This window comes from Heteronotia binoei, chromosome 13 (assembly GCF_032191835.1).
Source record: "Heteronotia binoei isolate CCM8104 ecotype False Entrance Well chromosome 13, APGP_CSIRO_Hbin_v1, whole genome shotgun sequence".
Classification (NCBI taxonomy): Eukaryota; Metazoa; Chordata; class Lepidosauria; order Squamata; family Gekkonidae; genus Heteronotia; species Heteronotia binoei.
The window spans coordinates 58,877,100-58,902,637 of NC_083235.1; the positions used below are offsets into that span (position 1 = coordinate 58,877,100).

The following is a 25,538-nucleotide window of genomic DNA, read 5'->3' on the forward strand; positions in this document are numbered from 1 at the left end:
CACCTAGCTATGATAATATTTTGGTCATGTTTGAGACAAAGGAAAAAAGAGGCAGATTTCAGCATTACTTTACCGTTAACCTATTTCTAGAGGTCTTAAACCCTTGCCATATTGCCAGGCTTGCTTTGATGCATAGCTTCAATTAGAGGATGTATAAAGAAATAGATTTTATTCCAATTACCATGCTTCTGTTCAGTATTCAACTGCTTTATATCACTGTTGAATAGACATTTTTTTTCTTCACATATTATAAGGTATATATCTTTCTTAATGACATTTTCTACATTCTTATTGTGACACTTAATTCTTAAAGTAAAACTAAAATGAATGGCAGGTATCATTTCTCTTTAAAAGGGGAGAGAAAATATAGAAATACTGTTTATTACCTGGAGTGACAGCTGCATGTCTAGCAACTCTAGCTTCCTAAAAGATGGGTGCTATAGCACTTTACAACTCATTCAGCACAAATTACAAAATATATGTACACCTATTCTTCACATCATTCACAACATAATTGCATCCTTGTTCCATTATTAGTCTCAGAGATATATAAAGAAAAGCAAAAGGAAATTAATGTTTTAAAAGATCACCCAGAGGCTATTAAAATACTGCATTTTAAATCATGTGTCTGCATAAAGGTAAAGACACAGAGGCCTTTCTAATGGTGTCACCCTGCAAATGGGTAAGATGGGTGGTGGTGGTTCCCACCTTATGAAGCAGCCTGCTTGAGAAGTCCAGAAAGACTGTCATTCTACAGAATGCACAAAACCATAATGCCCAAGAGGGCATTTTTAAAAAGATATTAAAACTGTAACAGAATGAACACCCTAGAAGAGCACCTTAATAAGGGAATAGTCCACTACAATGATTATTGGAAGAATCACCTGCTTTTACTGCATTATCTATACCCTGTAATCCACTTTCTGTATTTTTATTGTATACCTGCCTTAGATAGTTTGTTGTTCATATTGTTCTTTAATTCTGTGATCCTAGTCCTGTTGTGTTGTTCACTGGTTGTTCTATTCTATGTGTTTGTGTTATGTACTGCTATCCACCTGGAATATCAGCAAGAAAGGAGGATTATAAATATAAATAAATAATAAGTATCACATTGTAGTAGGAATAAAATCAGGGAATGTCAAACACCAACCTAAATATACTGCAGTGATGACAAGCCTCTGACATTCCACCATGGGTGGCCTGGGGAAGCAAAACTGGCCCTGGGGGGAAAGTACATAAGAACTAAACTTTAAAAATGTACAGCAGCAACAGGGAAATAAGGAAGGGTTGCACATGTGCAGAATCCAAGATTGGGTTTTTACCTCTGTCTCCAAAGAGCTCAGGGCAGCATACATAGTTGTATAATAGCTATGTTGGGCTGGCAGAAAGAAAGACAAAGCAACTGGCTACAGTTCATGGAACAAACTTCGTGGCTGAAAGGGGATTTGCCTAACATCTCCCAGCTCCTTATATCACAGTGCCTTGTCAAGTTATTTTAGATGGGGACTATAACAGAAATGGTTTGCGTAAGGCTGCCTAGTATGTGTGAACTAGCTACCTTGCAAAACACCATGATATGAAAGAAAAGGTTGAAATTTGTATTTAAAACTCAAACATAACCAAAATAAGCACATTGTGACCAGTTGTCAATAAAAGTAACTGATTGCTATATTTAAGTTTTACACAGAAATAATCACTGAGTGTACCACTTTTGTTTCATAGTCTTTTAATTATACTCTTTACATTTTTTTTCTCTATAATCATGTGCATGTGGGAATCTACTTGGGCCACAATCCATATTGCACTTGTTGGAACTCAGTCCTAAAATGGCTGACTGACTCCATCTTAGTAATAGTAATGTTGTTTCTGCAATGTCATGCTGAGTCATGCTGCATCATGGTCCAGCTGTTACCTGTTACTGAGGTAAGGTGGGATGACCTCACCTGTAAATAGGCTTTGTGCTGACTCACAGAGCTGATGCAACCTTGCATGATTGGTACGTGTACTTAGGGAAGCTCAGTGAGCCTGCTCAGTCTGCCTGTAAGGATTGTGGGTACTGTGAGGCCCACTGTCTGGGTGGCAGCGAACACTGCTGGTGTTGGATCCTAGGCTACTGTGCTTGGATCGTGCTGTGTATACTTACTGCTGTATACTGTTATCTACTGAAGTGTCTACTGTTTACTGTGTATGACCTTGGCCTGGCAACGACTCTGAATATTGGATACTATCCTGGTAAATATATCTACCATTGAATACAGCTGTTTCTCTTGTCTATTAATTCCTGTGTTTTGCCTGTCTCTCTCCTTCAGCTCTTCTGCTGCGTGCAAAATACTCTAACAGCACTTACATTCTCATTACTGATTTGAAGACAAAATAATACATAATGAGTTTCAGTCACAGAACTCTATCAGTATGTGTTGCCTAACAACTCCAAGTCTAAAGCTATTTAATGTCTTTTGGAAATAATAATCACATATCAATTACCATGTGGCTGTTTTACAGCCATAGGGCTGGAATCCAGGATGGAGAAAGACTTCATGTATTTCCCCCAGCATTCTTCAGAAGTTGCAGGGATGGAGCTCATGTACCCTTCATGCAACTGGCCAATTGTCAGCTGCGCAGGGACAGGGCCGGCCCTAGGGTGCACGGCGCCCCAGGCAGACTTGCCATGCCTTTTCCGTGGTGCTGCCTTACTGCACAGTGCCCCACCTCCCCTCCCCTCTTCCTACCTGCAAGTGCTGTGCCCCCTCCTGCTCCCTCCCCTCTTCTCTTATTTGTGGCACCGCAACACAGCACCGCACTACAGCCCCCACCCCCCGGCATGCTCAGAGGAGTGATGACAGCCTCCCCCTTACCCGCTTCACTGCGGACATTTCAGTAAAGCATTCTCTTAAGACAGAATCCCTTCCAGAAGGGATGGGGAGTGAAGTATCGTCTTGCGCTCTTTAAGAGAACACTTTACTGAGATGCCTGTGTTGAATTGGTAAGAGGCTGGCATCACTCCTCTGAGTGCACCCTTGGGCTGCAGAGGGGAATTAGGGATTGGTCTGGGGTACCAGAAGGGGGGGAGCCCAATTTGCCTAGTTTGCCTAGTGGGAAAGCCGGCCCTGTGCAAGGATAATGTCCAGCAGAGGCAGGACTTGAGAGGCAGACTGGGGTAGGAAGTGCTTCGCCTCTATTTAAAACCCCTGCCTTGTGCTTCATTGCTGCTTTTGCAGACACAAAGGAAGCTCCAGTCCATTGCTCTCATCTTGCCACATGGTCTTGCTTTCGTTTGGAGAGCTCACAGCACAGGAAGAGTTTTATCAGCAGTCTCACCACTTTGGATCTGATCCTCTCCCAAATCACCTGTGCCAGAGGAAGGGACCTGGTGGCTGAGTATTGCACAGAGTTTGGGTGGCTGTTTCCTTTAGTGGTTATTTGTCTGTTTTCATCCAAGGTTGCTGGGTCAGTGATCTACTCTATTGAGTGAAATGAAGCAGCATCACATCTTTCACTGGCTTGAGGTGCTGAGAATGTAGAATAAGTGCAAAGTGTTGCCTCTTCTAACAATTGCATTTTCTCAAGACCTTCCAAATTCTTTCTTTCCTAGCCATCTGCTACTTTGGTCAGTACAATATACAACAGCACTCCTTGTCACTGGAAATTTTTTAATGGAGAAACCAATAATAACTACCCAGTTCTCCGCTACTTACACAGCAGACTGAGCAAGCACTGGAAAGTTCTGATCTACACACAAAGATACCAGGAGAAGGAAGTATTTTATATCTCCCTACTTCCTTCCCATTAACCAGTAAAACTGGGGACACTAATACTGCAGACTGAAAAGTGGTGACTTCCAAGATACAGTGCTCACCTTCCATCCCTTAGGAATCCAATCATGCTACTCAATAGGAGAAATACTACACTATATTCATTGCACTAATTTTCAGTTTAATGTTTGTTGAAAACACTCCAAATACTAGCATTGTTCCACTGCTCACTGTTGCAACCCTTGTTTGTGGTTCTGGGAGTCTAATACTCTGAACAGCAAGGAGAAATCCATAGTTATCTTTATACGATTTAATATGCATGCATAAAACTGTGAGACTCTATTAACAGCTCTACAGTAAATGCCCAAGTCATTTTTAAATCTACTACCTTCTTAGCAACTGTACTAAATCCAATGTTGCAGCAGTTTTTTAGGGAAAAAATCCCAAAAGAAACCTGCAAGAAAACACTCAAGCAAGGCAGCCCCTTACATTTATTTTCCCACCTCATTTGCAGTATTTCTTAGATGTCATTAGCCTATTTGAGTATTTGCCCTTATTAAAGCAGCAGAACACACACAGGAGATTTCCTGAACCAATTTCATAATGCATAAAAACATCTTACACTGGAAAATGCCTAAGTGGGAATGGAAGGGAATTGGTTTCACACTGAGTAGAGTGATACAGTAAACAAAATTCCATTTGGAATATAGCAGTCCTAGGAAAGGTTTTCTTTGTTACCAAGCTGAATAGATAACAATGACCATAATTCATTTCCATCCAGCTACAAATGCTGAAAAAGTATTCCATGCTTTTATGATACCAGAACTAAACTGAATAATTAGTTTTAAAAAAAACTGCTGCAGGTTTTTATGAAATATTTGCATGTGGCAAATATTGCAAATATTGCAATATTTGCATACATATACAATACAACTGTATTGCAAATATTTGCATACAGTTATGAAACTGTCTTTGATTTTAGGATTTTACACAAAGAACCTAACCCATCAACGTTCATTAGGACCAATTTGTTTTCAGAAAAAAGAAAGAATACCATGTTCAGTTAAAGCAACAAAAAAGCACAATTATCAGAGGCAGCACAAACACAGGGACTGCTAAATAAATAAATAAAATGGTAACACTTGTTAGAAGATAATTTTATTGACAGCTCTCCAGTAAGGGAAATTACTGCCCATGACCCCAGCTACCTGAAGTCTACATGACTACATAGTAAAATATCTGCCCATACCACATAAAGTAAATATACAGGACATTTATTTCACTATACAGTAAAATGAGTTTACTTACCAATGAATTAAAATCTTATGGAAAATCTAAGGGCCCTTGTTGAGGTTTTCATAGTAATTAAAGGGAAAACCAGCATACAGCAAGGTAACTGTATGAGACTTCTATTAGAAGATCATTTATACTGGCTAATTGTATGCAAACCACATATTGGCAGATGATATCCCCCATGGCGGTAGCCCAGGCAACATACCATGAAGGGACAAATGTACATTCGAGCTTGTTTATTCTCAACAAAAGATTTTCAAAACAGACCCAAAATTGCTTGGGAGGTCTATTGGACTAAAACACCATCTCTTCTTCCCCTGTAAACCACCAAATCAACTTAAAGCTCTCTTCTGCTTACATACTTTCAACAAGGGGCATGAACAGAAGTATTCTTGATTATTTGGATCCCACAGGTGTGGACGGGGGGGGGCACTTTTCACCTCCCATGGGAAACACTCAATTCTCACAGCCAAGCTATTCCTTGGGGCCCTATCCCCAGGAGCAGCATTCGGAGGGGATGCCTGCTGCAGTTTGAGCAGGGAACTGGCAAAAATCACACCTCATCCTACACCCATGGAAATCTATGTGGGATCCATCCTCACTGCTTGCTCCACAACTACAGAACTCCCTGACTCACAGGATTCACCAGAACCTGAGCACATACCTGTTCCCTTTGAACTGCATTTCAGAGAGGTAAATTAACCCAGAAAAAAAACAGGGCAATTAATGTGACAGTTCAAAGCACTTTATTTTTTATTTGTGTTAAGATTACCTCACTTAGAATCTCAAGACAGGACAAGATAACAGTTTAAAGAAAATAATATTTAAACAGACTTACCTATCCAGCACTCAAGGCGAGCACAAGGAGTCGTCTTCACCACATCAGGAGGGTCAACACCAACATTTAGGCACAGTACTAAGGCAACGCTAACTGTCTTCATCTGGAAAAGAGAAGGAAATGGTTTAGGCATTTTAAAACAATAATGTACCATAACTGTTCAAAAGGCTTGTGTGCATGTATCCAAATAATCACAAATGATTAAACAGAAACTGCAACTGAGAGTCCTTTACAATCTGAACATGTAGAACTGTCTCATTAATACAATGGTTCTGATTATCTGCAGGACAGGTATATTACTTATCCTCCTAACAAAACAGGTCTGTCTATAGATCCTTATTCTAGACAACAAGAAACAATTGTATTATTTCTGAACAGTTCCATGTCTATATTCTGAGTATGGGTCTAATAAGCCTGTTATCTGGATGTGAAACCACTAGGCAACTTCATATATAATAAGCTCTCTTAGATAATAAATACAAAAGGGGGGCCCTTTACTTCTTTTTGTCCTCTTCCCATCTCCTACCTGTTTGTTCCCCTTTGACTCTACTTCACACCTACCACTTGGTCCTTCCCCTCTCCCTTCTGCTCCCCTTGTTGAGATATGTGAGGAAATGCATTATTTTTCTTTGTAGATTTGAAATGTGCAAAGCCTTCACTCTGAGTTTTAAAAGGCTTTTTTCTCTTTCTTTAGGCAGGCAGGAAGGGGGGAAGTCAATTCAATTTTTTTCCCAGGCTTACCTCAGCCCACCTTCATACAAATGCTAATAGATCTAGACAATAGGATGGTCAAGCTCCCCCATACCAAGCAGAGAACAGAGATTTGGAGGAATTAAATACTAGTTAGACCCCAGGAAGGAAAAAACTAGAAATCTCCAGGAAAAGTGTCTTTGACCTGGCCTAACCTGGTCAGCAAGTGGGAAAAAAAGAGGTGATAAAACTCAGGGGATCAAGGAGGAATGATTCTTTGGTGCTGAGTCCATCAGAGTAAAGAGGGCTCTTAACTGAGTTCTGGAGGATGTGGCCATTAACCATGTGCTGGCCTGAAAAGCTCAAGGAAGCTGCAAGGTTTTGCGAACTCTGTAGAGATCTATAACATCCTAAGCTAAGAAGCCTGTTCTATATTTTAACATCTGATCGGATATGTATAGAGGAACAGAGGATTTGAGTTTTACCCATTTCTTTTGAATCCCTTGCTCAATCTAGTGCTGTGCTAAAAGTATACTAGTGAACATTTTCTTTTTAATAAATACGTTATACCATATCATACCATACCAAACCTTTAATGGCATAATAGATTCAAATAAAAATACACAGAATATAAAAATTTAAACATTGGAGATAAAATCAAAATGAAACCGAGCTTACAGATGCATTCAAACATGGTCAGAATTAAATTTAAGGAGGTCAGCCAGAAATTTTGCCACAGCCTCACTAACCACCCCCTCAGTATCACTCAATAAATAATAACAGGGTGGCAGAATAGACAAATCTGGGGGGAAAGAAAGCTTGCCAAATAAATCTTTACGGAGGTTGTGGTAAAAAGAATAATCAAGCAATATATGCTGGATTGAGTCAGGAGTATTCGCTCCACAGGAGCAAAGTCTGTCGGCTAAAGGGACTCGCTGATATCTCCCTTGTAAAACTTTGGAGGGAAACGCATTTAGTCTAGCCAACATAAATGCCCTGCGATGACTTGGAATGGTTAAGTCTGATAGATAATTGGGCATTTTGCTACAGAAAGCATAGAGACCTAAGGAAGCTGGAGAGCAAATATAAGGGTCAGTTGGCCGTAATTTCGTTTCCTCCGATTCCCACAGTCTCAGTTTAATACATCTGAAGATATATGACTCATCAGAGGTAGAAAAATCATCTACCTCTAACCCCAATTGATTGAGTTTGGACAGAAGCACTGCTGTCCAGGATGAAATATATGGGTCTCTTTTCATACAATCAAGAAGGCTGTTAGGATCTGTTCTAAAGTGAATTTTGAGCCAGAATTTAAACACTGCAATCCAGGCTTTTGTCTCCACCAAAGACTGACCCACTTCAGAGCAGAGAGCAAAGTAGGACACACATTTTGGCAAACCAAGAATTTGTCTAAAGAATGAGGCTTGAATGCCCTCCACTTTCCTGGTAAAAGCTGAGATCCATATAGGGATACCATGGAGAATTTGGGCAAGCGTTTTGGCTTTAAACACTTTAATTGCTGCTGGAACTAATTGGTTGCCCCTTGCAAAGAAAAACTGTTTAATTTGAGCAGCTGAACATTTAGCCAAGTTGACGGTGTTGTTACGATGTGAAACCCAGCTTAACTTGTGATTAAAAGTGATCCCCAAGTATTTAAAAAAAAATTTTTGCTCAATTGTTGAGTTGCCAATAAACCATCTCTGTGGGCGCCAGCAATTTGAAAAGACAACTACTTTAGATTTGGCATAATTGATAGAAAGTGAATTACAATTAAATACTTTATAACGTTTGATGCTGATAGTGGTTCTTTGTATCACACAGACATCCACCATTTTGGACATGTTATTTTAAAAGGAGTGCCAGGGGGAAGGCAGTCAGTTGGTAAGTGGCTATTCCTCCAAGGATGCACAAGGCAGTAAATGGTCCCCATGGTAACCATATCCTGAGCAGCAGGAGATGCAGAAGCAAGGCCTCAGAACTTGGAAGGGAAGCTGGGAGTCCTGACCCTTCCAGTGGACATTCCTTATGAAGTTCAGGTGGTGGCAATGGTTACCCGAGAAGGGGAGGAAACCTCTCCAGGTGTTGAGAGTAGGGTGGAACAGGGCCTGCAGTTCCACCATAGGGACATAAATATCATATTTCCCACCAAACCAGTCCCCCAGCATTTGCCCTATTTAACTTCTCTTTCCCCCCATCCCAAACAAAGCTGAAGCCACTGCCTGGTGTACAGTGTGCTGGAAACTCTAGAGAAGGGGTTAGTTCCCCTCAGACATCAGTTGTCTTGCTGATACTTGGGAGAGGGCAGTAGACTTTGTCCAGATTTCCCAGCAAACTGCATACAAAACACTGGCCTCTGGATTATTGTCCTGGGTTGCCTTGGGAAGCCAAAATGGTGGGTGATATCTCAGGTGTCAGAGAACTCCAGAGAAGGTAGTTTGCAATGTCTACACCTACACAGATATGGTTGTTGGGTGGGGCTTTCTTTGTCCCATTCTATTATTTTTTTTTAACTGTCATATTTTTTTGCAAACCTGGGTATTCACTTGGGTTTGCAGAAAGCAATACCCTAACACTGGGTAACACTGTAGTGAAGCACACATGGCCATTTGATGTAGCTTTCTGTTGTTGTTCTGCAGACAATGCTGGAAATGAAAGGAAATTTATCATCAGTGGAGTTCCACCATTAAGCAGGAAAACATATGGGTTCCCATTCACAAATGGCAAAAACCAGTGCAGCGATTTTTGTGTTTATGCATATGCAGCCAAAATCTGAAGCTCAATTCTGCTATTTGTTGTATACCAGCCTATTGAACAACCTGTTAAAACTGATTAGCAAGGGAAATGATGATAACCCTTTACAATCTACCTCTCCCCAGGAAAAAAAAACTATTAAATATATTCTCATGTTGCCATGAACAAGGCATGTGGATATTCATTTGCCTATGGCAAATAATCACTTCTAGGAAAGTAAGAAAAAAAGACCCTTCCAATTGTAAAAAACTCTTTCCAGCTGAAAAACTAGAAATGGATTGTTTCTTCTCTTTCAGGCTTTTGATGTACAACAAATATAAAAAGGTGTCTTCATCCTCCATGAGTTGATCGCATCTTTTTCTGAAGACACACAGGGCTGCTCATATGTCTTACATTCCTGAAGCTCATATTTTAAAGCCCTTAAGTGCAGCTCTATGGAAGACTGATTGCCAGTGGACCTCTGCCAAATACCATGGATTAGGCAGAGTCCAACTGAAATGCTTTATTAAAAAATAATGGAAACTCATTATTCAAGGTTTGTAAATCAATAATGCAACACAGCAAGCCTTGCCTTAAGTGACCACTCAGAAACCCAACAATACAAAAGCAGCCTGAAAGGTGTTCTCTTATACATGTCCAATCGTAATCTCCTACTCTTAAAATAAAGGACATCTATTGCAAAAGAACTATAAACTACAGTTTCACCATACATACTGATCACAAATCAAGGGAACTTAGTTCTAAGCATATTGTGTCTTCTCAGAACCAGGTTCGGGACTACAATTTTAATCCTAAGAACCTGCCTATACCACATCTATACTGCACATTTATGTGGATTCACTGTCAGCAAAGACGGTACTGGTCGCCATCATGGATGATCTTTTGAGACATCTGGATCGGGGCAGCTCGGCAGTGCTGCTGTTAGAACTGTCAGCTGCATTTGACACAGTTGACCATCAGCTACTGTCCCGCCACCTCACCGACGTGGGGATTCAGGGGCCTGCCCTTCAATGGCTTACCTCTTTTCCCCAAGGTTGGGGACAAAGGGTGGCAATAGGGGAGCAATCATCCCAGAGACACCCACTTGTATGTGGGGAGCCTCGGGGGGTGGTTCTCTCCCCGATGTTGTTTAACATCTATATGTGCCTCCTTGCCCAGATTGTCCGAAGATATGGGCTGGGTTGCCACCAGTATGCAGATGACACCCAGCTCTATCTATTGATGGGGAGGCCAGTCCGGTTGTGCCCCAGAAAATCTGGACCTGGCACTGCAAGCCATAGTGAAATGGCTCAGGCAGAGTCGACTGAAATTTAATTCAGCAAAAACAGAACATGCCTTAGTTGTGGTGGCCTGGGTAGAGAGATCCCTTTGCCAACCTTTGATGGGACACCACTGGTGCCAGCATTGAGGGTTAAGAGCTTAGGGGTACTCCTGGAGCTTTCATTAACAATGGAGGCCCAGGTAGCAGCCACTGCCAAAACTGCATTTTTTCATCTTAGGCGGATAAGGCAGTCGGTTTCATACCTGGAGCGTAATGACTTGGCAATAGTGATCCATGCGACGGTCACCTCAAGAATAGACTACTGTAGCACCCTCTATATGGGGCTGCCCTTGACTCAACTCCAGAGGCTGCAACTGTTGCAAAATGCAACAGCCAGGTTGTTGTTGGAGTTACCTGTTCGGGAGCACATCCAACTGCGCTGGAAACATTACACTGGTTGCCTGTGGCATTCCAGATTCGTTTCAAGGATAACCTTTAAAGCCCTATATGGCCTGGGACCTGTCTAAACATGAAATACAATTAAATCAAGAATATTATTTCTCCTATTACTATTCATATCCAATAACATTCTCCATCTTGTGTTTAATAAACCCTGAAATCTATCCACAACACTTATATACTCAGTTAACAATTATATACTTAATAGCATATTTCTTATAGTTTTCAACCCATGAATAAAAGGGTGACCATAGTTCTTTCCATTTTTTTTGCTGCCTTCTCTCAGTAAGCCTGACAGTACATCCATTTCAGCAGTTTCGAAAAATTGATCTTGCCCTGTATACTTTGTCTAACCTTTTTTTTAATTACCTCTCTTTTTTAAGGTGCTCATCTCCCTCCCCTATTAATGCATTCATTTTTTTTCCTCAGATTCTTCCAACTTCTTAAAATATATATACTGCTAATATCATCAATACTGATATCTCCAAAAGTATCTTCTTCCTAGAGACGTGAAGGACTGGGGGAAAAAACACAGAAAAACTGGGGAGATTTGGAGGGGGGGTTCCCTCTTCCCCTGAGATTTTTAATGGAAAGATTGGGAAAGTATGGGGAGGAGTGAAAAATATGCCTATGAAATATTTTTCTTTAAAATGTGTGAAATCCTTTTTAAAATTTTACTCTCAAAATATATAGCATGAAAGGGTGAGGATTTTATTTTCAGTTGTTCCAACACAAATTTTAGGGAGCACTAAAAAAATATGAGAAAAAAAACAAGTAAGATGTTTTTATAGATAAGGTATCACTCATAAATTGAACAGCATTCAGTTTTTCAATCAAGTAATTTTTGGATAATTGGGAAATTTGGGAACCACTGGGGGAAAATGCTATGAAACTGGAGAGATTCTGGTGCAGTGGTTACAATGCTGGACAAGGATCTGGGAGATCCACGCTTGACCACACTCTGCCATGGGTGAGTCTTAATTTAACCAACCTCACAGTATTGTTGTAAGGATAAAATGGAGGACAGGACAACAGCACAAGAAACTTTGGGTTGCCACGGGGAGAGAGGTGGTACAAACATGAAAAAAATATGTTTTACAAATGCAAACTGGTTTTCTCTTAGCTTGGCAAGAACTATCAGGAGGAATAGCTATCAATCTAAGGGACAAGGGGTTTTAAAGTGCAAACCCTGCTTTCACTGCATCCATAATGAGCACCTGATCAACAGCAACACATTCACTAAGAAATGGCTCACAAAGTTTCCAACCAACATCATGAGAACAGGAAGACTCCCAGGGGAATTCAAGAAAGCAAAGATAGTTGCTGTTCTGAAATCTGGAAAACCAAAACCTCTGGCAGAAAGCTACAGATCTATTTCCCTTCTGAGCTCCTGTTATAAATTCCTTGAGAAGTTAATCCTGAACAGAATCAATGACAGAATTAATGAGCATACTCCTATACAAGCAAGAAGGATTTAGACCTCGTCAGAGCTGTGAAGACCAGGTTCTCAGCTTAACTTTCATTGAGGAAGGGTATCAGAAGTGTCTTAAGACATCAGCAGTTTTCATCGTTCTGACTGCCACTTATGACACAGTCTGGAGGGATGGTCTGCTGTTCAGGTTTTTACAAGTCTTCCCATGCAGAACATTATTTCAACTTCTAAATAACATACTGAGTGATAGAACTTTCCAAGTAATTATGGGTCAGTCAATCAGCAAGCAGAAGAAACCGAATAACAGTCTACCCCAGGGGTCAGGCTTCACTCCAGTTCTTTTCAATCTATACATCTCTGATCATCATAATCTAGCATTATATCCAGGAAGTTTGTTTATGGTGATTTCAGTAGGACACAAATCAGTTGAAAGGACTGAGAAAATACTGACTAGGCACCTCAAAATCTGGCTTCCAAGGAGACGATTACCATAAATAGTGACTTATCTCAAGTCCAGGGAAAACAAAATGCTCCTGTTTCTATCAGAACAATCTTGCCAACCATGATCTGAATGTCTACCTTAATGGCACCCAACTTACACATAACCATACACCTAAGCATCTTGTCATTACCCTGGACAGGACTTTGAGCTATAAACACCAACTTACTAATGTAGCAGCAAAAAATATGCATGCAAAACAACATTCTCCAAAAATCATGTAGTACAACTTGGGGTACATCTGCTACAACACTAAGATGCTCAGTTTTGAGGTTGATGTATAGTACTGCAAATATGCTGCTTAAGTGTGGCTCAAGAGCCAACATGACCACAAACTTGATGTCAAACTCAATGCAATAATAAGAACCATCAGTGGATATATTAAACCCACTCTGACCTCTTGGCTACCCACATTGTGCCACATCGCTCTCCAGCATTTCCAAAGACAACATGCTCTTCTTCGTTAATATAAAGAAATAACTGAAAACAGAGAGTCGCCTATCCCCAAAGACATGGCTGGTATGGGTCTATCCAGACGAAGATCCTGACACTCAGCAATAAGATATGCACAAATTCTGCAATCACAAAATTTCAGTCTAGGGAACAAATGGTTGTGAACATGGACGCAATCAGTTCCACCCAATATCCATAACCTGATAACCACCAATGAGAGGCCTACAGGACTGGTAAAGTATGGAAGACAGCTAACAATACCTTTGGTCAGCTATGCAGACCTGTTAAATGGGGCAAAATACCAGGACCCGAATAAGGTTGTGGTGCAGCCCACAAAACTATTTTCCAGCAGTCACAGGAATGTGAACATCAGGCTTTCCAGAGAGATGTGACAGAGCTCTTTAAACACTCCCCAGCTTTAACTGAGTACATTGAAAATGTAGATATTAGTATTTAGGGGGATTGCCCAATTGGTCTGTATATCCATTGTAGCGACTTGGTTCCGTAACTCTGCGATACGATAAATGAATAATCTTAGATTGACTGCCGTTGCTCCCAACATCTCTCATTCACTCCCACCCCCTCCCTGCCCCAATAAGAGAAGAACTGAACTAGTTTCAGAAAGGTCCATTCCCGCATCCTAACTGATTGGGCAAGGTGGATATAATGGTTTCACTGAGACACTTCAAAGTTAACCCTTGGGGCTGGTCTGATATTTTAACAGTTCTGCAGTTATTTCAAAAAGGATCAGAAGTTAGCTTTTTGAGGTCATAACAATCTAGATTACCCTTTTATTTATTAGCAACATTTTTATAATAGCATTAATAATTATAAGAACCTGTGAAAAAGGTTTAGGATTAGGTTCAATAGTAGAAATAATAAGAAAATGTAGTCATTACAGCAGAAAAAAGTGAAGGATGAAAAATGAGTCCGGTGCTTCAATTTTGGAACTGGCTGCTAGATGCAAAGGAAATTTGTCAAGGCCTCCATAAAGCACATTTTATTTATTAACAGTTCTCTATACTTTGAAGGACATGTTGTGTGTCATATCTACTCTTCAGATGAGTAATTTTCACAGATGTCATAGTACATGGTGATGTGAGAAAGAACAGCCCTATATATTGCAAAGACCCCATGGGGAATACAACATCTTTGCAAACAGCATACCACCTTTCCCAAGGAACTCTGTAGGAGTTTAATAGAACTCAAACTGACCTCACTTTTTTTCCCAGCGCAACTACATTTCTCAGAGAAATAAATGCCAAGTGCTAATGTATAATGGTGCATTGGTGAACATCAAATCTAGTTCATGTGTGCATACAGGAAATGATCAACCATCTCATATAGGTATTATTCAGACATTAATGGCAAACCATAATTTGGCACTCAATGAATGAGCCATGTCCTCAGAGACTACTTTCCCCTTGACAACTCACACAATTACCCACTTTTGATTTAATGCAAGCCAGCCCATCATTACGTCTGAACCGGCAAACTCTGGTTTGTGATTTGTACTCCCACTCCAAATAAAGATTGTAAACCTGGAGTGTACAACATACATACAACCCAATGGTAGCATTCAGCTTGCCTCACTGACCCTGGCATATAACCCAAAGCCAGCTGATTTCCCTTTCCTTCAACTGCAATGTTTGGATCAGCTCCAGTCATCACAACTGCACCCATTTCTACCCACAATAACACACTGGGCACAAACCAAAACTAATCTGGATGGCTTCAGCATACCATTGGAATTGCATTCCGTACCTCCATATGATTCTGCTGAAAACTTAGGGCATGGGACAGAATAGAATCCTGCAGATGCCTAAAGGAAGCATTCCAAGCAGTCCATCATTCCATATCCTCTACTCCTGCCAGGACCCAATGGGACCACATCAAGTCCTGTAGTCATGTCTATGTTTCATGTTACAGAGAACAAATCCGCCTAAAAGGGAAGATTATCCATCAAATTCATCATCCCAGATAAAACTAGACTGGCAGGGATATATAAGGGCATTTCAAGTACATTTAGAACTGGAGGACAGCTGCTGACTAAGTGACAATATAAGGTAGCTGAAGGCAAGGTAGCAGCTGGCCATAGAACCTAAAATGTGGTCTTTTAAAATCAGATAGTGGATAATCTCAGTCATTCCCCCATAAGCAAAACTGGATAGTCATCTGACCTCATTTCTTCAGAAGTTATTTCCTCCCCTATTTTGAAAGGCATTCCAGAAATCTTTAGGAATTTTGAGGCATCTGAGAGTTTTTGTCATATTGCTGCTGTGGTACTCCTACCTATTCAATTGTACTCTCTTTATTTGCAACACTGTTTTTAATTGATATTTGATATTGATTGCCATTTTGTTTTGTGAATGTAGGTTTTTTTAAAAAAAAATTGTAAGCTGTCTCAGGCACATTTATTTAATAAAAAGGCTAAGTACAATTGTTCTCAATAAATGAATTATCTTGACCAGCTATTGCCAGGATTGACACAGATCCAACTGACAGGTAATAGTCCCCATACTTTCAAACACATATTCTCCATTAGCATGTGAGGGAGACTGAAGCCAATGCAAGTAAGTAGGTCAAGAGATTTAGGACTTTTGAATCTCTGTTCAAAGTTCTGATACTCAAGCTAAATAAAACTAAACAAAATACAAGTGTTTTCTATTAAAGTCTGAAATCAAAATTCACAAACGAAGGTGACCATGCAAATACTTTTACCTGAAAAAAAAAACATATTTTAAAATATAAAATCTGTTTTGGTTATGCTGACATACAAATTAAGTACAAGACTCCCACTGTATGCTTTATTTTGACTTTCAACTCAGACTTTTCTTCTGAGTTGACAAAGTATTTAATTATAAAGACAAAAAGTTATTATATTTTATTATATAATTAAGAAACATCTTCAGGACCTAGTTCAGAATTGACAACCAGATTCACTGCCTACTAGTATTGCCCAGGGCTGCTAATTCAAAGGAGAAATCTGATCAAAACATATATTCTAACATATCAATGAGAAAAGAATGATATTCGAAACTCAATTACTTCTTAATAGGATTGAGAGGTAGCACAAAACTGTTTTGTTCTTGGTGCTGTAAGGCTACCACCCTTATTTTCCAGATCCCATATATGAGGGGACACCTTCCCACAAATGTTTATGTAAAAAATATTCTGCATTCCCAAGGCTGTCCAAAGCAAGGTCCCTTCCAACTCTATGATTCTATGAAAGCCACCCGCATCTCTACATCCCCGAGGTGCTCATTAAAATTCAGAACAGCAGGCAAAAAACTTACAGTAAAACTAAAGCTGTACCAATGTATAATTTATAAAGAAAGCTAGAAAGTGGAGCACACAGCAAAGAGACTCTGCAAGGAAAGAACTGGAGGGAGGGGCCAAGTAGGGAAAATCCCAACTGTTTTCATGGTAAACTTTAAAGCTTCCACTGTCTCCCTTACTCCCATCCAGTCTTCTGCTGCAAAACACAAGTTGGTGCACAGACTGAATCCTAAGGCAAGTGGCTGATCAAAACACACTGCCATCGTGGATGCTGTGTAAGATTCACCTCCCCATTTCATGTTAACAAGGGATTTGATACTTTCTAGCATGCAGAAGGAAGCAGCATAATTTCGGATGAGGTTCCATCAATCAGTATTTCACATAGATTCCCACATGACTGAAAAGCCCTTAGTTACTAGGTATTTTATAAGTTTTACTGCTCAAGAGAGAAAAAGGAAAATTGGACCATGTCTGATTCTGTCGTAACACACATAAATGTGAATAGGTTATGTACAGAAGTTTAGCCCTAAGGGAATGCACATATATCTTATTTATGAAATGGCAGTGAGAGGTGTCTTGGAACAAAGCAGGACTAACTGTTACAAGTCTTCTATTAAATTCTGCACTAACTAGTTCAGTTCCTGAGCCACTTGCACACTGAATGCCAGAAAGTTATCCCATGATACTAAGAAAGAAGTGAACAAATAAAAAATGATGAAAAGGTGACACTTCTGCCTCGGGTGACTGAACAAATTAATAACCATGGGGCCCTAAGCACAATGACATCTAGTGAAGAGTAGTGCTAATGGATGTTGTAAGATTAGTAAGAGCCAGCTTAAAATTTACTTGTTCTTCACATAGTTCTAGATGAGTCAAATATACAAAAACAAAGAGGAACCCACAAGGACATGTGGGGGGCATCTAATTTCCCCCTCTCCCACTACTTCCTCGTTACCTTGCCTGGAAGTCCCTATAGCCTCTCCTCTTTGCTTCCTTTTCTCCTTTCCACCCATCAGCCAGCCTACTTTTATTTGTCTCCCAGTCTTCAGTTTTCTATCCATCCCTACATCTGTCAGTTTATGGGAAACAATGGGAAACTGTGGTCCATTTACACAGTGCTAGTCACCAGTCCGAACCCAGTTATACAGTGAGAACTTCAAGGGACACTTCATTTTCTCCTGTATCACCTTTCCCATGCTATTCCTCTTTCCCTCTACCTAGCAACCCCCATATACTCACCTTTCTCTACTTCCTTCCTTCTTTCCTTCCCACTCACAAACTAGCCTACCGTTTTTTTCTCTGCCCCCCATCTTCAGCTATATTTATTATTTACTTCATTTATACCTTGCCTTTCTCCACAGTGGGAACCAAAGCAGCGTATATCATTCTCTTCTCCTCCTTTTTATCCTTACAACAACCCTGTGAGGTAGGTTAGGCTGAAAGTATGTGACTGGGACATCATCACCTAGTGAGCTTCCATGGCAGGCTGGTGATCTGAACCTGGGTCTCCCAGACACTATTCTAAAGCTCTAACTGCTACACTACATTGACTTTTATAGGGCAGCTGCTTCTGCCAAACAGCCAGATCTTGGTGAGTCATGCAAGTCAGGTGGTATCAAGTCATCCAGTGGTTGATGCCAAGCCTGGCCCCAATGAGTCCTCCCTCAAAGACCATAGCAGTGCTAGAAAGGGCCCTGCCCTCTCTCCTTACCTTTTACTGACAGAAACAATACCTAGAATGCTGTCGTCACCTATCAACAGCCACTGAGGACTTGTTTCTTAAAGCTGCAGGTCCTTTTATCGTTTTGTTTTGATTTTTAACTCCATATGTTTTGCGGGCGGGGGGGGGGGGTAGATTTCATGTTTTTCTGCAAATCTGCAGTGTTTTTCAGGTTTGTAGAAAGATCTGTCTGGTCTATTCACACTTAAAATCACCATATTTAAGTATCTTCAGATTTGGTCAACCTGGCTATTAGAATATCCAATGATGATGATGTATTGTGAGGAAACCACCATAGCCCCTCTTTTTTAAGTGCTCCCACATTCTGCAACTAGATGGGTATATACCACAGAGGTATCTTCTCAGTGATAACAGGCACCTACATTTTTGAATTCCCTCCACAAAGTGGCTTGCCTGGAGCCAGGTTTACATTATTTGGCACCAAATAAAGACATTTTTAGACTATCAGGCTTTTAAAACTTCTGTAGTTGTTGTTTAAGCTACCTCAACATAAACTACTGTTTTTATTTACAATCAAAAATCATTAATCATTAGCGTACTCCAACATATTTTAATTGTTTTAAATCAGGGGTATCAAACATGCAACCCAGGGACCGAATAAGGCCCCCCGAGCAACTGGCTGTTGGCTGATTCCTTCTCTATCTCTTGCTTCCTTCTGCATCACAGCTTGCTCAATCATACAGAAGCTACAGAACAAAGTCTCTATTTTCTCCATTGGCTGAGGCTCCTCCCTTGGGGAGGAGAGGGAAGGGAGAGCTTTGCCAAGCTCTCTCAATCACACTGATGAACTACTGAGCCAAGTCTCTCATCTTTCCACTGGCTGAAGCTTCCCCACCCTCTCCATCCCCTGGGGAAAGAAGCAAAACTTTGCCCAGTTCCCCGGATCACACAGGAGAGATACAAAGAAAACAACTTTACGACCGAGTGCTAATGTTTTAAGTTTTTAAAAAAGATTTACCGTATTTTTCGCACCATAAGACGCACTTCCCCCCCCCAAAAAAAGTGGGGGGAAACGTGTGCGCATCTTATGGAGCGAAGGTACGTACCTTCCTCCGAGGGGGGGGATCCGCTGCCTCCGCCTCTGATCCCGGCACTTCCCCCGCACCTGCCTGCCTGGCTCCAGCTCTGACGCTTACAGCAAGCGCCAAGATCGCTCCCTCCGCCCTCCAATCCCAGCGCTTGCTTTAAGCATCAGAGCTGAAGCCAGGCAGGCAGGCATGGAGAAAGCACGCCGCCCCCTCCACAGCCGGCGCTCGCGAAGCGCTGGGTTTGCAGAGGGGGCGGGTGCTTCCTCCGTGCCTCTCTGCCTGGCTTCAGCTGATGCTTAAAGCAAGCGCTGGGATCGGAGGGCGGAGGGAGCGATCCTGGCGCTCGCTGTAAGCATCAGCTGAAGCCAGGCAGGCAGGCACGGAGAAAGCACGCTGCCCCCTCCACAGCCAGCGCTCACAAAGCGCTGGGTTTGCGGAGGGGGCGGGTGCTTCCTCTGTGCCTCTCTGCCTGGCTTCAGCTGATGCTTAAAGCAAGCGCTGGGATCGGAGGGCGGAGGGAGCGATCCTGGCGCTTGCTGTAAGCATCAGCTGAAGCCAGGCAGGCAGGCACGGAGAAAGCATGCTGCCCCCTCCACAGCCAGCGCTCGCGAAGCACTGGGTTTGCGAAGGGGGCGGGTGCTTCCTCCGTGCCTCTCTGCCTGGCTTCAGCTGATGCTTAAAGCAAGCGCTGGGATCGGAGGGCGGAGGGAGCGATCATGGCGCTTGCTGTAAGCATCAGCTGAAGCCAGGCAGACAGGCACGAAGGAAGCACCCGCCCCCTCCACAAACCCAGCGCTTCGCGAGCGCCGGCTGTGGAGGGGGCGGCGTGCTTCCCCCGCGCCTGTGTGCCTGGCTGGGAGACAAGCGGTGAGATTGCTCCCTCCGCCCCCATCGCAAACCCAGCACTTCGCAGGGAGTGATCTCGCTGCTTGTCTCCCAGCCAGGCATGCAGGCGCGGGGGAAGCACGCCGGCACCTGCGTGCCTGGCTGGAAGACAAGCGGCGAGATCGCTCCCTGCAAAGTGCTGGGTTTGCGATGGGGGCGGAGGGAGCGATCTCACCGCTTGTCTCCCAGCCAGGCACCTGCATCTAATGATCCGGAGCGTCTAATGGACCGAAAAATACGGTAATTGTGTTTGTGTCCTTTATAAAGTTTATATCTCCACTACCTGGAATTACATTTTATGACACACATGGCTCGGCCCAACAAGGTCACATTTATGCTGGATACGGCCCTCATAACAAATCAGTTTGACACCCCTGTGACTGTGGCTTTAAGGGCCGTTTTCAATGCTGTTTCAGTACTACATTAAAGATCTTATCCTTTTAATATGATCAATTTTGCTAGTATTGACTTATGATTGTGTGCTGCATTTTTATGATTTTATTCATTTTATCATATTGTTTAATTATCATCCGTGATGGAAACCACAAATATAGAGGGGGACAAACATTTTAAATAGTTTATACACTGCAAGAAGGTTTATGACTAGTAATACTCATAATGGTTGTAGGGCAGGAAATTTTCCACGGCTATATTTTTCTGTGAAAATATAAGAACAAAGTTAGAGTCCAGGGGCACCTTTAAGACCAACAGAGTTTTATTTAAGGTCTTAAAGGTGCCAATGGACTCAAACTTTGTTCTGCTGCTTCAGACCAATATGGCTATCCACCTGAATCTATATGAAAATGTAGTCTCTGCTTATCTATAGCTGCCAGGATGTTGTGCTACAAATCTATCATTTTAGATGGGCTATTTGTACATTGTCCAGGCTGTATTTGCCTTCTCTTCTGCCACTCAAGAATGATAAACTCATTTCTTATGAAGGCCCGATTTGACATAAGTGAGACCTTGTTGGGCTAGGCCATGTGTGTCATAAATGTAATGCCAGGTAGCGGAGATGTAAGCTTTATAAAAGCACAAACACAATTAAATATTTTTTTAAAAAAATGTAAAATGAAACATGCTTAAAACATTAGCACTCTTGCAATATTTTGTTTATTTAACAGTCTCTGATAATGAACGCCACTTGCTCTGAATTATTGCATCAAAATCTGAAGACAATGTCTGTGCTTAGCAATCTTTCAGGTGTTGTTCAGATGATTTTTACTTCTAATTTATTGCCATTCATTACAGAAATCTCATGGTCATTGCTCTGTGCCCTAGGACCCAGGGGAAAACATGAAATACCTAGGAAATGTGAGCTTTTGTACATACATTGGTTCATGTGCTAGTCAAGAATTTGTGAAGGCACCATGACACAGACCAAGTGTCACGAGCTGGGGCCAGGCCAGGCGAAGTCCAGGGGCAGTCCAAGGTCTGTAACCGGTGAGCAAGAGTGTCCAAGGTGCCAAAGCCAAATCGTTGTCCAGGTATCGTAGGTCAGAGGTTCAGAAGCCGTAGTCAGGGGGTCCAGAAGTCAAGCCAAGGTCAGGAGGTCCAAAGTCAAAAGCCGAAGTGGATGCTAGGACGTCAGGTAGATGACTAGTTGCTTCCACAAAGCCTCCTCCCAAAGCCTACAGCTATATAGCCCTCTGCTGGCTGTTGCCCATTTGGGCTAATTGCTGGCTCAGAGAGGCAGCCAGGATCCTGTTGCAACTCAAGCATCCTTGCTCTTAGAAGGGCCAGAATCCTCTCAAAACTCAGGGCTCAGGGAGCGTCTTGCTTGTGAGCGTGCCGCCCTCCTCCGATCCCTGAGGTCCTGACGGAGGCGGTCACGCACACGCGCCACCCGAGAGGGCGAGGCAGGGGGGCTGGGATCTTCTCCAGCAGGAGGCAGGGGCACTGGTGCAGGTGGCAGGGGCACAGTTTCTGCTGCAGGCTCAACTTCCTCTACAGGGTCCCCAGCACCCATGACACTATCCCCCCCCCCAGGGCCCCCCTCCGTCGAGGGGCCTGGGAGGTCGGGGTGGTCGTTGTGGAACCGTTGCACCAAGTCTGGGGCATGAAGATTGTCCACGGGCTCCCAAGACCGGTCTTCTGGGCCGTATCCCTCCCAGTCCACAAGGTACTGGAGGCCTCCACGATGGTACCGGGAGTCCAGGATCTGGCGCACCTCGTATTCTTCTTCATCATCCACCAACACTGGTGGCGGTGGCGGTGGAGAAGGAGGCCGAGCTGGGTCAGGGCGTGCAGCTGGAACAAGGAGGGAGCGATGGAACACGGGGTGAATGCGGAGGTGGGGTGGCAACTGGAGCCTGAAGGTGACGGGGTTTATTTGTTCTAAGACAGGGTAGGGTCCAATGAACCGCGCATCCAGCTTGTGAGACCGACCAGGCCGGCGCAGGTAGCGAGTTGAGAGCCACACCTGATCCCCCGGCTGGATTGGGGGGCCTTCCTGCCTCTTCCGGTCCGCAGCTAGTTTATAGGCTTCCTTGGCCCGCTGTAGCTGCTCTCGGAGCAAGTCTTGGCTGGCGCGGAGTTCTTGCAGGTAGGCCTCAATGGCGGGGACATTCGTGGGTGGCAGGATCGCCGGGAAGAACCGAGGGTGGTACCCGTAGGTTGCAGCAAACGGGGTCATTTGGGTGGAGGAATGGACCGCGTTGTTGTATGCAAATTCCGCTAGAGGCAACAGAGTGGTCCAGTCGTCCTGCTGGTAGCAGGTGTAACAGCGGAGATATTGCTCTAGCGTGGCATTGGTGCGCTCTGTCTGACCATCTGTCTGTGGGTGGTAAGCTGAGGACAGGTGCACTCGAGTCCCCAGGCTGGAATGGAGGGCTTGCCAGAACCGAGAGGAGAACTGGGGGCCCCGGTCTGAGATCAGGTGGGCTGGGAGTCCGTGCAGACGAAAGATGTGTTGCAGGTAGAGCTGGGCTGTCTCCTGAGCTGTGGGAAGTTTCGGGCACGGAATGAAGTGGGCCATCTTGGTAAATAGGTCGACGACCACCAAGATGCACGTCTGACCCTTGGATCGTGGAAGTTCCGTGATGAAGTCCATCGAGATGGTATCCCAGGGTCCTGAGGGTGTGGGCAAGGGCTGTAACAACCCCGAGGGTTTGGCTGGGACGTCTTTGGCCCGTCGGCAGACGTCACAGGAGCTGACATAACGGGCAACATCGGAGCGAACTCGTGGCCACCAGAATTCCCGTGTCAGCAAGTGGGTGGTCTTATGTTGTCCAAAGTGCCCAGCGGGTAACGCGTCGTGGGTCATGCGTAGTACTTCTGCCCGCAAGGGCCCGGGCGGCACATAGAGGCGTTCGTGGTGTAGCAAGAGGCCGCCTCGAGTCGTGAACTCGCCTGTTGAGCCATCTTGGAGTGCCTGGAGGTGTTGCTGGACCCAGGGATCATTGGCCTGGCTAGCACGAATGTCCTCCACGAGTGCTGGTGAAGTGGAGGTGGCTGCAAACACTGAGGGTGGCAGGATGGGAGCAGCAGGCACGGTCTCAGTCGAAGCAGGAGCGTATTCCGGTTTCCGCGAGAGCGCATCGGCTTTCCGGTTCTGGGTATGGGGGATGTAGGTGATCTTGAAGTCAAAGCGGGAGAAGAATAGGGACCACCGGATCTGGCGCTGGTTGAGACGGCGGGTGGTCTGGAGATGCTCCAAGTTCCGGTGGTCGGTGAGCACTTGGACAGGGTGGCGAGCCCCTTCAAGGTAATGTCTCCAAACCTCAAAAGCCACCTTGATCGCGAGCAACTCCCTCTCCCAGATGGTGTAGTTCCTCTCTGCCGCAGTGAGCTGGCGTGAGTAATAGGCGCAGGGCTGGAGTGGCTGGGACGGCTCCTCGCGCTGGGACAGCACTGCTCCCAGGGCCACATTGGAGGCATCAGCTTCCACCGTAAAGGGAAGCTGGGGGTCGGGGTATCTCAGGAGTGGCCCGGTGGCGAAGCGGGTCTTCAGGGTGGAGAAAGCGTTATCGGCCTCTGGGGACCAGTGGAAAGGTTCTTTGGGGCGGAGTAGTTGAGTCAGGGGTGTTGTCAGAGATGCATAGGCTGGGATGAATTGCCGATAGTAGTTGGCAAAACCAAGGAACCGCTGCAGGTCTTTGCGATTCTGAGGGGCCTGCCAGGTCAGGACCGCTTCCACCTTTTTCGGGTCCATGAGGATTCCCTGTGGTGACACAATGTGACCAAGGAACTCGACGGAGCGCAGGTCAAAGTCGCACTTCTCCAGCTTGGCGTAGAGGCCATGGGCTCGTAGGCGCTGTAGGACCTGGCGGACGTGCTCGGCATGCTGGGCAGGATTGCGGGAGTAAATTAGAATGTCATCCAGGTATATGATCGCGAAGCGGTCGAGCAGGTCCCGGAATACATCATTCATGAACCTCTGGAAGACAGCGGGGGCGTTGGTCAATCCGAAGGGCATCACCAGGTGCTCGTACTGCCCGTATCGAGTCCCAAACGCGGTCTTCCATTCGTCTCCGGGCCGTATGCGCACCAAATTGTACGCTCCGCGGAGGTCCAGCTTGGTGTAGATTTGGGCCCCCTTTAAACGATCCAAGAGTTCAGGGATCAGTGGTAGAGGGTACCGGTCGCGGATGGTGATCTTGTTCAGGGCCCGGTAGTCATTGCACAGCCGGAGCTCCCCGCTTTTCTTCTTCACGAAGAGGACTGGAGCAGACAGGGGAGAAGTTGAGGGTCGGATGAATCCGCGCTTCAGGTTCTTGTCCAGGTAGTCTCGCAAAGCTGCCAACTCAGGCTCTGACATTGGGTACAGACGCCCCACCGGGAGTGGTGCCCCAGGTACCAAATCAATGGCACAGTCATAGGGTCGGTGAGGGGGAAGCTGATCTGCTCCTGTCTCTTCAAAGACATCGGCGAACTCTGCATACTTCTGAGGGAGCTGAGGACCACCACTCGGGATGCCGGCTGCTAGAGTGGTGGGAGGAGTCAGATGGGGGCATGGGTCTCGGAAGCGTAGTTCTTGCTGAGCCCAGTCCACGATGGGGTTGTGCAGCTTCAGCCAGGAAAGGCCTAGAATCAGCGGGAAGCGAGGCATGCGGGCGACATCAAACTGCAGCTGTTCTTGGTGCTGCTGGACGTGGAAGGTGATGGGACAGGTCTCCTGGGTGACGGGGCCAGAACGGAGGAGGCGCCCGTCAATAGCCTCCACCAGCGTCGGAATC

The 25,538-nt window shown here is 44.2% G+C and overlaps 1 protein-coding gene across 3 annotated transcripts in view; it reads right to left on the reverse strand.

The window, feature by feature from the left end:
• RPTOR (regulatory associated protein of MTOR complex 1) overlaps nucleotides 1–25,538 on the reverse strand; it is a 538,471-nt gene that overhangs the window by 474,439 nt on the left and 38,494 nt on the right. For all 3 annotated transcript variants that reach the window (XM_060251925.1, XM_060251924.1, XM_060251923.1), the window contains exon 2: nucleotides 5,884–5,986. In XM_060251925.1, the coding sequence (XP_060107908.1) occupies nucleotides 5,884–5,986 (103 nt within the window). The remainder of the gene's footprint in view (nucleotides 1–5,883; nucleotides 5,987–25,538) is intronic.